This window comes from Ochotona curzoniae, unplaced genomic scaffold (assembly GCF_017591425.1).
Source record: "Ochotona curzoniae isolate NIBS_2020 unplaced genomic scaffold, NIBS_Ocur_1.0 contig_2294, whole genome shotgun sequence".
NCBI lineage: Eukaryota > Metazoa > Chordata > Mammalia > Lagomorpha > Ochotonidae > Ochotona > Ochotona curzoniae.
Genome location: NW_024465405.1, coordinates 5,858,357 through 5,876,144, shown reverse-complemented (window position 1 = coordinate 5,876,144; position 17,788 = coordinate 5,858,357). Strand labels below are relative to the sequence as shown.

The following is a 17,788-nucleotide window of genomic DNA, read 5'->3' as shown; positions in this document are numbered from 1 at the left end:
TGGACGGCATGTCCGTGTCCCTGCCTGATTCTCACGTCTTTCTCTGGTCTCTGGAGGAGCCTCCCAAGCCCCAGAGTGTTCCCAACTTCACGCTGTCTTTGGTTGACGTGGACGCGGAGCCCACGGAAGAGGTGCCGCTGGTGCTGGAGCCCGAGCAGCCTGAGGACTGCCCGGGTGCAGACTGCGGGCTGTCCCCGGAGGCCGCACTGGCGAGCGGCGAGCAGAGGCAGGACCCCTTGATGAGACACAGCGCCAGCGACACCGACCGAGGGCTGGAGACGTCGCCCAACCTGGACAAGTACACGCTCTACAGCGACGGGAGCGACTTTGAGTCTGACCTGAGTGTGTGCAATTTTTGCATCGAGATCTCACAGGACATCCTGGAGAAGGGGGCGCAGGCCCAAAGCCTGCTGCCTGCGGCTCCCACCCCCGACAAGGGGACCGTGAGGAAGATGGCGCTGTCCGTGGTCGAGTGAGTCTCGGGCGGGTCCCTCCTTGGGGGGCTCCCTGCGCCTCCTCCTCCTGGAGGCAGGTGTCAGGGTAAGGGCTGTGGCACCCGCATGCTGTGCCTTCTCCCCTCAGGCCTTGGCCTCCAGCTGTGTGCAGCCTTTGTGCATCCGGGTGTCTGATGCTGGGGTCCTGGCCAAGCCCTGGCTGAGTCTTTGGGGGGGGGTACCAACTCCACACACTATACCCCAAGGCCACTGGGGTCCCCATGGCACCTGGGCCTGAGAGGTGGTCAGCCTGAGCCTGGCTCGGCCCCCAACACCAGCAGGGGGCACCCACACAAGCAGAAGCTCCCGGAACCTTTGGAGAACCAGGGCTGCAGACTGGCCAGGCCCCTGCTGCCCTCCGGCCTGTGCCTCTCTCCCAGCCTTCCACCTCCTTCTCCTTTGCCCTCCACCTACCCATGGACACCCACTTCACTCCACCCGGGCCGCCAACCTGTGCTGTGTGTGTACGTAGTGTAATCCATGTTCTATGCTGACTGTGTAACGACGTGGGTGTCACGGTGTGGCGTGCAAGGCCTAACGCCTTGACAGGCTTGGGGCCAGGCACACCATTGTGTCAGTGCCATCCCTGAAAGGGGCGATCGCTGCCCATCCCTGGGCTGGCACCAGCAGGGCTGGCTGTGCTGCTGTGCCCCCTGGGCAGGGCCTGGGTCTCTGAGGCGCGGGTGTCCTGGCATCTGGCAAGGGCAGCTGTGCTCACTGTGACCGAGTGTTGCCTCCTCGCAGGCACAGGAACAGGTGGCTGACCATCAACCTGCTGCTGCACCGAGGCGCTGACCCCAACCTGTGCCACGTGCCTGTGCAGGTCCTGTTCCTGGCCGTGAAGGCCGCGGATGTGGACGCCGTGAAACTGCTGCTGGAGAGTGGGGCCAGGACCGACATCCGGCTCCCCAGGCAGGTAGGCGGCGGGCAGAGAGGCTGTGCCTTGGGGCTCTGCCCACAGTGTGGGGCCTGCCAGCCCCCGGGGTCTCGGCTGAGTGCCCGCTGCCCACTGCTGTGAGAGGCCATGTTGAAGCAACGTCATGGTGTCTGCCTGCAGGTGACCCCCTTAAGTGTCTCCTTGGGTCGAGGGGCGGGCCTGGCGTTGGGGTACCTACAGCCCAGAGTACCTAGCTTCCAGCGTAAAGGGAAACCGCCTGGTCTAAGGCCTCAGGTCTTCTCTGCCATGGTGGCGGCCTGGTCCAGACATTCCCGGTGCCAAAGCCTCACCTGCCTGGGAGCAAACAGCTTCTCATTGCCTCCAGCTCGTGAATGGAGTGACCCGAATCCAGCTTGCTTCTGTGGAGGGAGGAGAAGGCTTTGCGCTGGCCTCCCAGGCTGGGTGTGGCTACTGGGTGGCCATGGGACGCTGGACTGTCCCTGACTCTGCTGGGCTCCCTCCTCTCGGAGGAGGCTGAAGCAAGGTGCAGCTCCTGTGAGGCTGCCCAGGAACAGGGTGCGAGGACGTGTGGGCCTACAGCACATACCCACATTTTCTTTACTTGAGCACAGGCCGACTGTGGCTGTGGCACCATTGCCTGTTGAGGCGTCATGGCTGCTATGGTGCCTTCGGTCGCCATGGCGTCATTGGTTGCCACTGTGGCATCATTGCTTGCTGAAACATTATCTGTCGCCATGGCATCACTGGTTGCCGTGACCTCATCAGTTGCCTGGCTATTCGTTGTTGCTGTGGTGTTATCGTCTTGCCAGACTGTCCTTTTGTGACAGAAGATCCAGATCAGAACTGCCACAGCTGTAAGCTCAGAGGATCTGTCAGCCTGCTCGGGAGTAACCAGGGCTATGGGGTCGGGAGCAGCCACATGTGTCCAGCTGCAGGGTAGAATTCAATAGAATCACACTGGGTCCCCCAAAGCCTGATGGTGTGCTAAGATGGTGTGGGCATCTCATGTGGACACCGCCCGGTGGTTGGGTGGTCACCTCTTTCGCCCAGAGGGGCAGTGCCCTGAGACCTCTTGTCCTGCAGGTGACTTGTGCCCACGTCCGCTGGGCAGGGCAGCCCAATCCAGGCCCCCTTGTTCTGCTGTGTCTTCCTGCCCTCCATCTTCTCCATGGTGGAGCAGAATCTGACTGCTCGCCTGTGGAGCACTGCCTTTGACACGATGAGGTCACACCCTTTGAACTCATCTGAGCATCACCCTGCGTGGGCATGCCCTGGTTATGCACTTTCCTTTCAAGCTGCCCTTGTTGAAAGTGAGTGCCAAGCGTGAACCCTTGCTCCCCCACAGGCCTGGCCTCAGTCCAGCTACATCGCCAGCGTGTCCACATGCCCACGCCCCAGCTTTGGGGAGGGCAGGGTCCAGCTGGGGCAGAACCACCTTTTCCCTGGCATCTGGCTGTGAATTTGCACTGCATGGGATCACACTGGAATCAGGGCCACAGCAGGGGGAGGGGCAGAGCTAGCAGCCCCAGAGTCCATGCCTCTAGAATGTTCTACAGTCTTCTTGGAGTTTCATATTTGCTCCTCCTGGCCCCTCTGGGCTCCGTTTGTGCTCTGCACGGCGTGTCCCTCATCTTGCAGAGTGTGTCTGCAGCAGGGACTGCATCCTTCAGTGCACGAGTCTCTCTGGTGGACTGCAAGGGGCCAGCCAGTGTCCCGGGCTCTGAGAACCCAGGGGCTGCCTCACGATGTCGTGGGAGCTGACCGGCCCGGGGCCGTGGAATTCCTCCCCTCATTCTTATGCATGCCAGGTTGGAGCTTCGGGTCTGTTCTCTTGTATTTCCACTGTCCTTTCTGCTGCCCGTCTGGGGCTACTGCTTCGCACGTCCTGGAGTTCTGGGCCGTGGCTGGCTGCTCTGTGGGGACCCTGTCTTGGGAAATGCCCTCCACTTAATCCTCTGCCATTTCACTCTCCAGCTGAGTCTTGTTTTGTTTGTTTTTGTTTTTTAGAGATTTATTTTGTATCTATTTGAAAGGCAGATTTACAGAGTGGAGGAGAAACAGAAAGATCTTTCATCTGCTGGTTTACTCCCCAAATGGCTGTAATGGCTGTGGCTGAGCCATTCCAAAACCAGAAGCCAGGGGCTCCCTCTGGGTCCCCCATGCAGGTGCAGGGTCCCAGGGCTTTGGGTTGTCCTTGACTGCTTTCCCAGGCCACAAGCAGGGAGCTGGATGGAAAGTGGAGCCGCCGGGACAAGAACCGGCGCCCTTGTGGGATGCCGCATGTGTGGCTGTTTTCTTTAAGGATGTATTTTATTTATTTGAAAGGCAAAGCAGCAGATACAAGACTCAATACACACGCACCCTTCTATTCTATCTGACCCAGGCCGTCTGCTGTGGTCCTCAAAGCAGCACACACACCCCTACCTTACACACACACACACCCCTACCTTACACACACCCCTACCTTACACAAACCCCTACCTTACACACACCCCTACCGTACACACACCCCTACCTTATACACACACACCCCTACCTTACACACACCCCACCTCTTACACACATACCTACTTTACACACACACATACACCCCTACCTTACACACACCCCACCTCTTACACACATACCTACCTTACACACACACATACACCCCTGCCTTACACACACACACACCCTACCTTACACACACCCACCTCTTACACACATACCTACTTTACACACACACATACACCCCTACCTTACACACACCCCTACCTTACACACACACACCCCTACCTTTCACACACCCTACCTTACACACACACACCCTTACCTTACACACACCCTGTCCATACACACACGCCACGCCCACCTTACACACACACGCACACACCACCCCCACCTTCTCTCTGATCTAGGCTGTCTACTGCAGCCCTCAAAGCAACACACACACACACACACACACACACACACACACACACACACACACACTTTCTCTCTCCCTCCTACCTTCTATCTGACCCAGGCTGTCTGCTATGGCCCGCGGTCTGCTGTGGCCCATGGTCTGCTATGGCCCACGGTCTGCTGTGGCCCTCGGTCTGCTGTGGCCCTCCCAGGATCATGAGCAGGGAGCTGCACCAGTGTTCCCTGAGGGATGCTGCCATTACAGGTGCAGGTTTCACCTGTTGCCCACACGGCAAGCCCCTGGGCTTTAGGGAGCTCAGCTTCTGTTGCCATGGAAGTGGCTAAAGCCAGGCAACTGGAGACTTTGCCGGATCTTGTCCCGTTTGATGTTGTCTTGGCCTTGCTGGGCTATGGGCTGGCCCTGTGGAGCCATGGGCTGCTTGCTCTGCTGCACTCTAGGACTCCAGGCTCCTGTGTGCTGGCTGGTTGCCTCTCATGGTGCCAGCTCCTGCTTTATTGCTAAGCTGCCCCTGGCTGTACCCATGCATGTGGTGGGGAGCTGCTGGCCACGGCCTCCCTTGTGATGGGATATGGAGATCCCTGTGCCCCCAGAGGGCACGCCTCCTGTGTCTTGGCTCCCCAGTGGCTCTTGCCCATTCCTGGAGGGGGCATCCATGTTGAAGCGCTGGGCTGGCATCAGGCTGGGGACCCTTGCCCTGACCCTGACTCAGGTGCTCACTCCGTCCGCTCCCAACATCTCGGTGGCTGGGCTGCAGCTGTATGACTTGACTGTGGTGATGACAGAACCAGGGCCCAGCAGGGACAGGAAAGGGATGTGAGCAGGGGTTTGACCTGGACATATGTGCACCATGGAGCTTGGGGAGCGGCCGGGCACGGCCTGCCTTGGCCTCCTGGAAGTCTCACACAGGAGTGGGTGGGGGCACGTGTCCTCGTGGGCCAGGCTAGGGTGGGGTCTCAGCACAGCCGCATTTGCCTGCAGCTAGGGGCCCTGACCCCACTCCACATTGCCGCTGCCCTGCCTGGGGAGGAGGGCGTCAGGATCACCGAGCTGTTACTGCACTCCATCACCGACGTGGACGCTCAGGCGGCTGACCAGGACTACGTGTACAAGCCCAGCAAGGTATGCGGTCAGGGCATGGCCACGGGCTGGTGCGGGCAGCTCTCCCTCGAAGTGACGACAGCCGTGCAAGTGAGCTCGGGGTTGTTGCCCCGCCAGGAAGCACACACAGTAATGTGTGCTTGGAGGAGCAGGCAGCTCACCGGGTTGGGGGGGGGGGGACCTGAGCTCCCACACCCAGGAAGTCTATGGACAGGGAGCATTTCCCCAGTGTCCTGAGCTCACCAGGAGAAAGCCTGGTGGCCTTCCTGGGTCAGCCACCCTCCCTTGGGCCAGCTGCTGACCCCTTGCAGGCCAGGCTGGACCCTTGCCAGCCCCTCCTTGTCCCTGGGTCAGGAGCCTGGTGGGCTGTGGGCGTGAGGAGTGGGTGGGGTGTGAGGAGTGGGCGGGGCGTGTGAGGAGTGGGCGGAGTGTGAGGAGTGGGCGGGGTGTGCGAGGAGTGGGCCAGCGGGGTGTGCCACGCGTGTCCTGGTTCGCTCTGGGCTGCAGCCCTTGTTGTGGAGTGACCCCGGCCCTGCTGCGGGGTGCTGTCTTCCCACAGCCTCCACGCGGGAGGGACGTGCTCCTTGGGTCCTTGTGCCCACTGGGCAGCGCTGTGTGGGCATGGCCTGTCCGACCCGAGTGCCGGGACTGTCCTGCTGCCCACCTGTGTCTTGTCCGTCACCACCACCACCACCTCTGGCCTGGGCTCTCAGGGTGGCGTCTGCTCTGTCACCTGTCTGGGGCTGCCTGGTTCCCAGGATGTGGCCCCCTCTGGAGTCACTCTGTGGGGTGTCACTCCAGGGGCCTGGCCTGGGGAGGAAGCTTGCTCACCCTAGCTGCTGTGGGCAGGGCTGTAGCCTTGTGGCCAGGGTATGCCAGGTCTCTTGGCACCTGGGGAGCTGGTCCTGCAGCTTGACTCTGTTTACACACAGCTGGACCTGCTGTCCTCAAGCCTGAAACTCAACAATGAGCCTGGCCCACCCAGTGCCTACTACCTCCCTCCCTCCTCACTCCCAAAGGAGGGGGGCCGGACCGCACTGCACGTGGCCTGTGAGCGCGAGGACAATGACCAGGTCAGTGGGCTGCAGGGTCACCTTGCAGGGGGTGGCCAGTGCTGCACGTGGCCTGTGAGCGCGAGGACAATGACCAGGTCAGTGTGCTGCAGGGTCACCCTCCAGGGGGCGGCCAGCGCTGCACGAGGACAATGACCAGGTCAGTGGGCTGCAGGGTCACTTGCAGGGTCTTTCCTGTGCCAGGAGGAGCTGGGGGCGTGGTTGGCTTGTGTGAGTCCCTGTCTTGTTTGTATATGTGAAGTCAGCCTGTTTCTGTGTTGCCTGTGCATGGCGCACACACATGCACCCGTCTTGCTGTGTGCACACAGTTGGGGTGCACTGTGCTGACACATGTGCTGGGGGCCCAGCTGTTGGAAGCCCCTTGTCTGTTGGTCATCTCCCCATCCAGGATTTCCACAGCAGAGTAGAACAGGAAAGGCAGCAGCCCACATCTGCCTGTGTGTCCCTGAGCCACCAAGGGAGATATGTGCACGGTTGTGAATGGTTTGGACACACACCAGGCATCCCACATGTCCCAGGTCACCATGTAGATTGAGTTTCTTGGGACCCAAGCAGACATTTAGAAACCACTGGGCTGTGCAGGGCATGGGCTGTGTCTGACCTGGGCTGTGTCTGTCCTGGATTATGCATGGCCTGGGCTGTGCGTGGCCTGGACTATGCGTGGCCTGGGCTGTGCGTGGCCTGGGCTGTGACTGGCCTGGGCTGTGTGTGACCTGGACTGTGTGTGGCCTGGGCTGTGTCTGGCCTGGACTGTGCGTGGCCTGGACTGTGCGTGGCCTGGACTGTGTGTGGCCTGGACTGTGTCTGGCCTGGACTGTGTGTGACCTGGACTGTGTGTGGCCTGGACTATGCGTGGCCTGGGCTGTGCGTGGCCTGGACTGTGCGTGGCCTGGACTGTGCGTGGCCTGGACTGTGCATGGCCTGGACTGTGCGTGGCCTGGACTGTGTGAGTGGCCTGGACTGTGTTTGGCCTGGACTGTGTGTGGCCTGGACTGTGCGTGGCCTGGACTGTGTCTGGCCTGGACTGTGTGTGGCCTGAACTGTGTGTGGCCTGGACTGTGTGTGGCCTGGACTATGCGTGGCCTGGACTATGCGTGGCCTGGGCTGTGCGTGGCCTGGACTGTGCGTGGCCTGGACTGTGTCTGGCCTGGACTGTGTCTGGCCTGGACTGTGAGTGACCTGGACTGTGTCTGACCTGGGCTGTGTCTGTCCTGGACTGTATGTGGCCTGGACTATGCGTGGCCTGGACTATGCGTGGCCTGGGCTGTGCGTGGCCTGGACTGTGCGTGGCCTGGACTGTGTCTGGCCTGGACTGTGTCTGGCCTGGACTGTGAGTGACCTGGACTATGTCTGACCTGGGCTGTGTCTGTCCTGGACTGTATGTGGCCTGGACTATGCGTGGCCTGGACTTTGTGTGGCCTGGACTGTGTGTGGCCTGCTGCAGACCCTCTCCATCTCCCGTGCCCAGTCCCTGACTCAGGGACCCAGTAGGGGTCTTAGCCTCTGTGCCTAGGGTGGTGTCTGTCACTGTCACTTGTCTGTTGGTTGCTGAGCAGGAGTGAAAAGTACTCCGAGGAGGCTGACTGGCTGTCGGGGGGAGCTTGGAAAGCCAAGTGCCAGGGCACACAATACACTGACCTCAGTGTACCCTGCTGTGTAATGGAACTAGGGACTAACCTGTTCCTGAGGTGCACGAGCAGGTGGGAGTGATGTACAGCACTTCTGGCAGGGCAGGGACAGGCCAGTGCTGCTCTGGGAGCCTGGGGAGGTAGGCCCCTGAGGGCGGGCTGCTCGTGGCCCCTCCAGTGGCCTTCCCAGACCTGGGCTTCGAAGCCAGCTTCTCTCTCTTTTGTCCTCACTGACTGCTGACTTGGAGGTTGAGGGAACATGTGTAAGGGGCCTTAAACGTGATCCTGAGTCCAGCTGTCACATCCGTGTTCCAACAGGAAGAGGAAGGAGTGGTAGCTTCCCGCAGGCTCTCCTGGCAGCTCCCTGTAGGGAAGGGCGGTGGGCCTCAGGAGGCCTCAGGAGGCCCCAGGGTCAGGCCCAGCACAGCTGTCTGCTGAGCTTCTATTTGAGGAGGGTCCTTGCATGGTACGTCAGGGTTGCCCAGGGATCTCCCTGTGGACGTCAAACAGGAGGAGGAGGAGGAGGAGGAGGGAGGAGGAGCAGAATGCTGCGAACGGCACCTGCAAACAGTAAGGATGGAGAGAGGATCAGAGGGAAGGCAGGGGCCACAGACGGGCTCCCCCGTGCCTGGGCTGTCCTCTTGGGTCACGGGGCCTTCTGGGGTCCTGGCCAAGGAGTGCCCTTGCAGTTGCAGCTGCCGTGTGCTGGATGCACACTAACCTGTCTGTCCATCCATGTACCCTTCCAGTCACCCACCACACACACAGGCTCTCACACACACACACACAGGCTCTCACACACACACACACACACACACACACACACACACACACACAGGCTCTCACACACACACAGAGGCTCTCTCTCACACACACACACACACACAAGCTCTCTCACACACACAGGCTCTCACACACACACACACAGGCTCTCACACACACACACACAGGCTCACACACACACACAGGCTCACACACACAGGCTCTCTCACACACACACACACACACAGAGGCTCTCACACACACACACACACACAGGCTCTCACACACACACAGGCTCTCTCACACACACACACAGGCTCTCACACACACACAGGCTCTCACACACACAGGCTCTCACACACACACAGAGGCTCTCGCACACACACACAGAGGCTCTCACACACACACACACAGGCTCTCACACACACAGGCTCTCACACACACACAGGCTCTCACACACACAGGCTCTCACACACACACAGGCTCTCACACACACACACACAGGCTCTCACACACACACACACAGGCTCTCACACACACACACAGAGGCTCTCACACACACACAGGCTCTCACACACACACACACAGAGGCTCTCTCTCACACACACACAGAGGCTCTCACACACACACACAGGCTCTCACACACACACACAGGCTCTCACACACACACACAGGCTCACACACACACAGGCTCTCACACACACAGGCTCTCACACACACACACAGGCTCTCACACACACACAGGCTCTCACACACACAGGCTCTCACACACACACAGGCTCTCACACACACACAGGCTCTCACACACACAGGCTCTCTCACACACACACAGGCTCTCACACACACACACAGGCTCTCACACACACACACACAGCCTCTCACACACACACAGGCTCTCACACACACAGGCTCTCACACACACACAGGCTCTCACACACACACACAGGCTCTCACACACACAGAGGCTCTCGCACACACACACAGGCTCTCACACACACACAGGCTCTCACACACACACACAGGCTCTCACACACACACACAGGCTCACACACACACACACAGAGGCTCTCTCACACACGCACACAGGCTCTCTCACACACACACAGGCTCTCACACACACAGGCTCACACACACACAGGCTCTCACACACACACACAGGCTCACACACACACAGAGGCTCTCACACACACACAGGCTCTCTCACACACACACAGGCTCTCACACACACACAGGCTCTCACACACACACACAGGCTCTCACACACACACAGGCTCTCACACACACACAGACTCACACACACACAGACTCTCACACACACACAGAGGCTCTCACACACACAGAGGCTCTCGTACACACACACAGAGGCTCTCACACACACACAGAGGCTCTCACACACACACACAGGCTCTCACACACACACACACAGAGGCTCTCTCTCACACACACACAGGCTCTCACACACACACACACAGGCTCACACACACACACACACAGGCTCTCACACACACACACAGGCTCTCACACACACACACAGGCTCTCACACACACACAGGCTCTCACACACACACAGGCTCACACACACACAGCCTCTCACACACACACAGGCTCTCACACACACAGGCTCTCACACACACACAGGCTCTCACACACACACACACACAGGCTCTCACACACACAGAGGCTCTCGCACACACACACAGGCTCTCACACACACACAGGCTCTCACACACACACACAGGCTCTCACACACACACACACAGGCTCACACACACACACACAGAGGCTCTCTCACACACGCACACAGGCTCTCTCACACACACACAGGCTCTCACACACACAGGCTCACACACACACAGAGGCTCTCACACACACACACAGGCTCACACACACACAGAGGCTCTCACACACACACACAGGCTCTCACACACACACAGGCTCTCACACACACACAGGCTCTCACACACACACACACAGGCTCTCACACACACACACAGGCTCTCACACACACACAGACTCACACACACACAGACTCTCACACACACACAGAGGCTCTCACACACACAGAGGCTCTCGTACACACACACAGAGGCTCTCACACACACACAGAGGCTCTCACACACACACACACAGGCTCTCACACACACACACACAGAGGCTCTCTCTCACACACACACAGGCTCTCACACACACACACAGGCTCACACACACACACACACACACAGGCTCTCACACACACACACAGGCTCTCACACACACACACACAGGCTCTCACACACACACAGGCTCTCACACACACACAGGCTCACACACACACAGGCTCTCACACACACACAGGCTCACACACGCACAGGCTCTCACACACACACAGGCTCTCTCACACACACACACACACAGGCTCTCACACACACACAGGCTCTCACACACACACAGGCTCTCACACACACAGAGGCTCTCACACACACACAGAGGCTCTCACACACACAGGCTCACACACACACAGGCTCTCTCACACACACACACTCACAGAGGCTCTCTCACACACACACACAGGCTCACACACACACACAGGCTTTCACACACACACAGAGGCTCTCTCTCACACACACACACAGGCTCTCTCACACACACACACAGGATCTCTCACACACACACACACAGGCTCTCACACACACACAGGCTCTCACACACACACACAGGCTCTCACACACACACAGGCTCTCACACACACACACAGGCTCTCACACACACACAGGCTCTCACACACACACACACACAGGCTCTCAAACACACACACACAGGCTCTCTCACACACGCACACAGGCTCTCACACACACAGGCTCACACACACACAGAGGCTCTCACACACACACACAGGCTCACACACACACAGAGGCTCTCACACACACACACAGGCTCTCACACACACACACACAGGCTCTCACACACACACAGGCTCTCACACACACACACACAGGCTCTCACACACACACACAGGCTCTCACACACACAGGCTCTCACACACACAGGCTCTCACACACACACAGAGGCTCTCGCACACACACACAGAGGCTCTCACACACACACACACAGGCTCTCACACACACAGGCTCTCACACACACAGAGGCTCTCACACACACACAGGCTCTCGCACACACACACACAGGCTCTCACACACACACAGGCTCTCACACACACACACAGGCTCTCACACACACACACAGGCTCTCACACACACAGGCTCTCTCTCACACACACACAGGCTCTCACACACACACACAGGCTCACACACACACACACAGGCTCTCACACACACACAGGCTCTCACACACACACAGAGGCTCTCACACACACAGGCTCACACACATACAGGCTCTCAACAACACACACAGGCTCTCACACACACACAGGCTCTCACACACACACAGGGGCTCTCACACACACAGGCTCTCACACACACACAGGCTCTCTCACACACACACACTCACAGAGGCTCTCTCACACACACACACAGGCTCACACACACACACAGGCTTTCACACACACACAGAGGCTCTCTCTCACACACACACACAGGCTCTCTCTCTCACACACACACACAGGCTCTCTCACACACACACACACAGGCTCTCACACACACACAGGCTCTCACACACACACAGGCTCTCACACACACACAGGCTCTCACACACACACACAGGCTCTCACACACACACAGGCTCTCACACACACACACACACAGGCTCTCACACACACACACACAGGCTCTCTCACACACGCACACAGGCTCTCACACACACAGGCTCACACACACACAGAGGCTCTCACACACACACACAGGCTCACACACACACACACAGGCTCTCACACACACACAGGCTCTCACACACACACAGGCTCTCACACACACACACAGGCTCTCACACACACACAGGCTCTCACACACACAGGCTCTCACACACACACAGAGGCTCTCGCACACACACACAGAGGCTCTCACACACACACACAGGCTCTCACACACACACAGGCTCTCACACACACACAGGCTCTCACACACACAGGCTCTCACACACACACAGGCTCTCACACACGCACACAGGCTCTCACACACACAGGCTCACACACACACAGAGGCTCTCACACACACACAGGCTCACACACACACAGGCTCACACACACACAGAGGCTCTCACACACACACAGGCTCTCACACACACACAGGCTCTCACACACACACACACAGGCTCTCACACACACACACAGGCTCTCACACACACAGGCTCTCACACACACAGAGGCTCTCACACACACACAGAGGCTCTCACACACACAGGCTCACACACATACAGGCTCTCACACACACACACAGGCTCTCTCACACACACAGGCTCTCACACACACACACAGGCTCTCACACACACAGGCTCTCACACACACACAGGCTCTCTCACACACGCACACAGGCTCTCACACACACACAGGCTCACACACACACAGGCTCTCTCACACACACACACTCACAGAGGCTCTCACACACACACACACAGGCTCACACACACACACAGGCTTTCACACACACACAGAGGCTCTCTCTCACACACACACACAGGCTCTCTCACACACACACACAGGATCTCTCACACACACACACACAGGCTCTCACACACACACAGGCTCTCACACACACACACAGGCTCTCACACACACACAGGCTCTCACACACACACACAGGCTCTCACACACACACAGGCTCTCACACACACACACACAGGCTCTCTCACACACGCACACAGGCTCTCACACACAGGCTCACACACACACAGGCTCTCACACACACACACACAGGCTCACACACACACAGAGGCTCTCACACACACACACAGGCTCTCACACACACACACAGGCTCTCACACACACACAGGCTCTCTCACACACACACACAGGCTCTCACACACACACACAGGCTCTCACACACACAGGCTCTCACACACACAGGCTCTCACACACACACAGAGGCTCTCGCACACACACACAGAGGCTCTCACACACACACACACACAGGCTCTCACACACACAGGCTCTCACACACACACAGAGGCTCTCACACACACACAGGCTCTCGCACACACACACACAGGCTCTCACACACACACAGGCTCTCACACACACACACAGGCTCTCACACACACAGGCTCTCTCTCACACACACACAGGCTCTCACACACACACACAGGCTCACACACAGGCTCTCTCACACACACACACAGACTCACACACACACAGACTCTCACACACACACAGAGGCTCTCTCACACACACACAGGCTCTCACACACACACACAGGCTCTCACACACACACACAGGCTCTCACACACACAGGCTCTCACACACACACAGGCTCTCACACACACACACACAGGCTCTCACACACACAGACTCACACACACACAGGCTCTCACACACACACAGAGGCTCTCTCTCACACAGAGGCTCTCGTACACACACACAGAGGCTCTCACACACACACAGAGGCTCTCACACACACACACAGGCTCTCACACACACACACACAGAGGCTCTCTCTCACACACACACAGGCTCTCTCACACACACACAGGCTCTCACACACACACACAGGCTCTCACACACACACACAGGCTCTCACACACACACACAGGCTCTCACACACACACACACAGGCTCTCACACACACACAGGCTCTCACACACACACAGGCTCTCACACACACAGGCTCTCACACACACACAGGCTCACACACACACAGGCTCTCACACACACACAGGCTCTCACACACACACACACAGGCTCTCACACACACACACAGGCTCTCACACACACACAGGCTCTCACACACACAGAGGCTCTCACACACACACAGAGGCTCTCACACACACAGAGGCTCTCACACACACACACAGAGGCTCTCACACACACACACAGGCTCTCACACACACACAGGCTCTCACACACACACACAGGCTCTCACACACACAGGCTCTCACACACACACAGGCTCTCTCACACACACACACTCACAGAGGCTCTCTCACACACACACACAGGCTCACACACACACAGGCTTTCACACACACACAGAGGCTCTCTCTCACACACACACACAGGCTCTCTCTCTCACACACACACACAGGCTCTCTCACACACACACACACAGGCTCTCACACACACACAGGCTCTCACACACACACAGGCTCTCACACACACACAGGCTCTCACACACACACACAGGCTCTCACACACACACAGGCTCTCACACACACACACACACAGGCTCTCACACACACACACACAGGCTCTCTCACACACGCACACAGGCTCTCACACACACAGGCTCACACACACACAGAGGCTCTCACACACACACACAGGCTCACACACACACAGAGGCTCTCACACACACACAGGCTCTCACACACACACACAGGCTCTCACACACACACAGGCTCTCACACACACAGGCTCTCACACACACAGGCTCTCACACACACACAGAGGCTCTCGCACACACACACAGAGGCTCTCACACAACACACAGGCTCTCACACACACACAGAGGCTCTCACACACACACAGGCTCTCACACACACAGGCTCTCACACACACACAGGCTCTCACACACGCACACAGGCTCTCACACACACAGGCTCACACACACAGAGGCTCTCACACACACACACAGGCTCACACACACACAGAGGCTCTCACACACACACAGGCTCTCACACACACACAGGCTCTCACACACACACACAGGCTCTCACACACACACAGGCTCTCACACACACAGGCTCTCACACACACAGGCTCTCACAGACACACAGAGGCTCTCGCACACACACACAGAGGCTCTCACACACACACACAGGCTCTCACACACACAGGCTCTCACACACACACAGGCTCTCACACACACAGGCTCTCACACACACACAGGCTCTCACACACACACACAGGCTCTCACACACACACACAGGCTCTCACACACACAGGCTCTCTCACACACACACACAGGCTCTCACACACACACAGGCTCACACACAGGCTCTCTCACACACACACAGACTCACACACACACAGACTCTCACACACAGAGGCTCTCTCACACACACACAGGCTCTCTCACACACACACAGGCTCTCACACACACACACAGGCTCTCACACACACACACAGGCTCTCTCACACACACAGGCTCTCTCACACACACACAGAGGCTCTCACACACACACAGAGGCTCTCGCACACACACACACAGGCTCTCACACACACACACAGGCTCTCACACACACAGGCTCTCACACACACAGGCTCTCACACACACACACAGGCTCTCACACACACACAGGCTCTCACACACACACACAGGCTCTCACACACACACACAGGCTCTCACACACACACACAGGCTCTCACACACACAGGCTCTCTCACACACACACACAGGCTCTCACACACACACACAGGCTCACACACAGGCTCTCTCACACACACACACAGACTCACACACACACAGACTCTCACACACACACAGAGGCTCTCTCACACACACACAGGCTCTCACACACACACACAGGCTCTCACACACACACACAGGCTCTCTCACACACACAGGCTCTCTCACACACACACAGAGGCTCTCACACACACACAGGCTCTCACACACACACACAGGCTCTCTCACACACACACAGGCTCTCACACACACACACTGGCTCTCACACACACACACAGGCTCACACACATACACACACTCACACAGTCACACATGCATGCTCACCCACATGCACATTCATGCTTACACTCATGCACACGAGCTCACACACCCATCCATTTAATACTGAGAACACTTCCTGTGCCCTGGGCATGGTGCTGGCAAGGAGGAAGGGACAGCTGAGTGGCCACATTGATGTGACGGCTGATAGCCTCCCACACCTCGGGGTGAGGGAACCCCCTTAACATGCTATGCCTTTGCCTTTCTCCCTCCCCCGCCCCCAGTGTGCCACAGAAATAGTCCGGCTCCTTCTCTCCCATAGAGCAAACCCCAACACGCTTTGGAGTGGTCACTCCCCATTGTCGCTGTCCATTGCCAGTGGAAATGACCTGGTGAGCACTCTGTGGGATGCGGAGGGGTCACTCCTGATGGGGGCAGGACATGCAGGAGGAGGGGTCCCTTCTGGGGAGTGACAGACACAGTGGGAGAAGGAGGGATCCCTTCTGGGGGTACAGACACAATGGGGTCCCTCCTGGGGGACAGGACATGGTAGAAGGAGGAGGGGTCCATTCTGGGACACAGCGGGGAGGAGTTGCTCCTGGGGAGAGAACACAGTGGAAGGAACAGCAGGTCTGGAGTCTAGTCCCATGTGTGTGCTGTGCAGGGGTCGTGTGGACATGGCGGGGAGCGGGCACAGGGTTACTTAGGAGCTCCAGGCTCTCTGGTACAAGGCAGATGTCCTGGGAGGAGTAGGGGAACGGCTCAGGCTATGCCCTGACCCTGTGCTGGGAACACTGGTAGGACACGTGAGAGCAGCCAGGAAGTGCCCGTGAGTGACGGTGCTAGAGGCAGACGCCTAGCAGCCCAGCAGCCCTGCCTGTGAGGGCCATGTGGAAAGGACAGTTGTGTGCAGCCTGGGAGGTGACTTGGGGTCACTGACCACTTGCCTGTGTCCAGATTGTGAAAGAGCTTCTGTCCCATGGCGTGGACCCCAACCTGCCCCTGACCAAAGGCCTGGGAAGTGCCCTGTGTGTGGTCTGTGACATTGCCTACGAACAGCTGAGGAGCACCAACAGCAGGCTGGCCCTGGTGAGGTCTGGTTGTGGGGAGGGGGTCCCGGGGGGCTGGCCCTGGTGAGGTCTGGTCCTGGGGAGGGGGCCTGGGGGATTGGCCCTGGTG

The 17,788-nt window shown here is 58.2% G+C and overlaps 1 protein-coding gene across 2 annotated transcripts in view; it reads left to right on the top strand.

The window, feature by feature from the left end:
- ANKMY1 (ankyrin repeat and MYND domain containing 1) overlaps positions 1 to 17,788 on the top strand; it is a 55,097-nt gene that overhangs the window by 20,096 nt on the left and 17,213 nt on the right. For both annotated transcript variants that reach the window (XM_040972376.1, XM_040972377.1), the window contains 6 exons: positions 57 to 472; positions 1,239 to 1,410; positions 5,276 to 5,416; positions 6,328 to 6,468; positions 16,894 to 17,001; positions 17,567 to 17,698. In XM_040972376.1, coding sequence (XP_040828310.1) covers positions 57 to 472; positions 1,239 to 1,410; positions 5,276 to 5,416; positions 6,328 to 6,468; positions 16,894 to 17,001; positions 17,567 to 17,698 — 1,110 coding nt within the window. The remainder of the gene's footprint in view (positions 1 to 56; positions 473 to 1,238; positions 1,411 to 5,275; positions 5,417 to 6,327; positions 6,469 to 16,893; positions 17,002 to 17,566; positions 17,699 to 17,788) is intronic.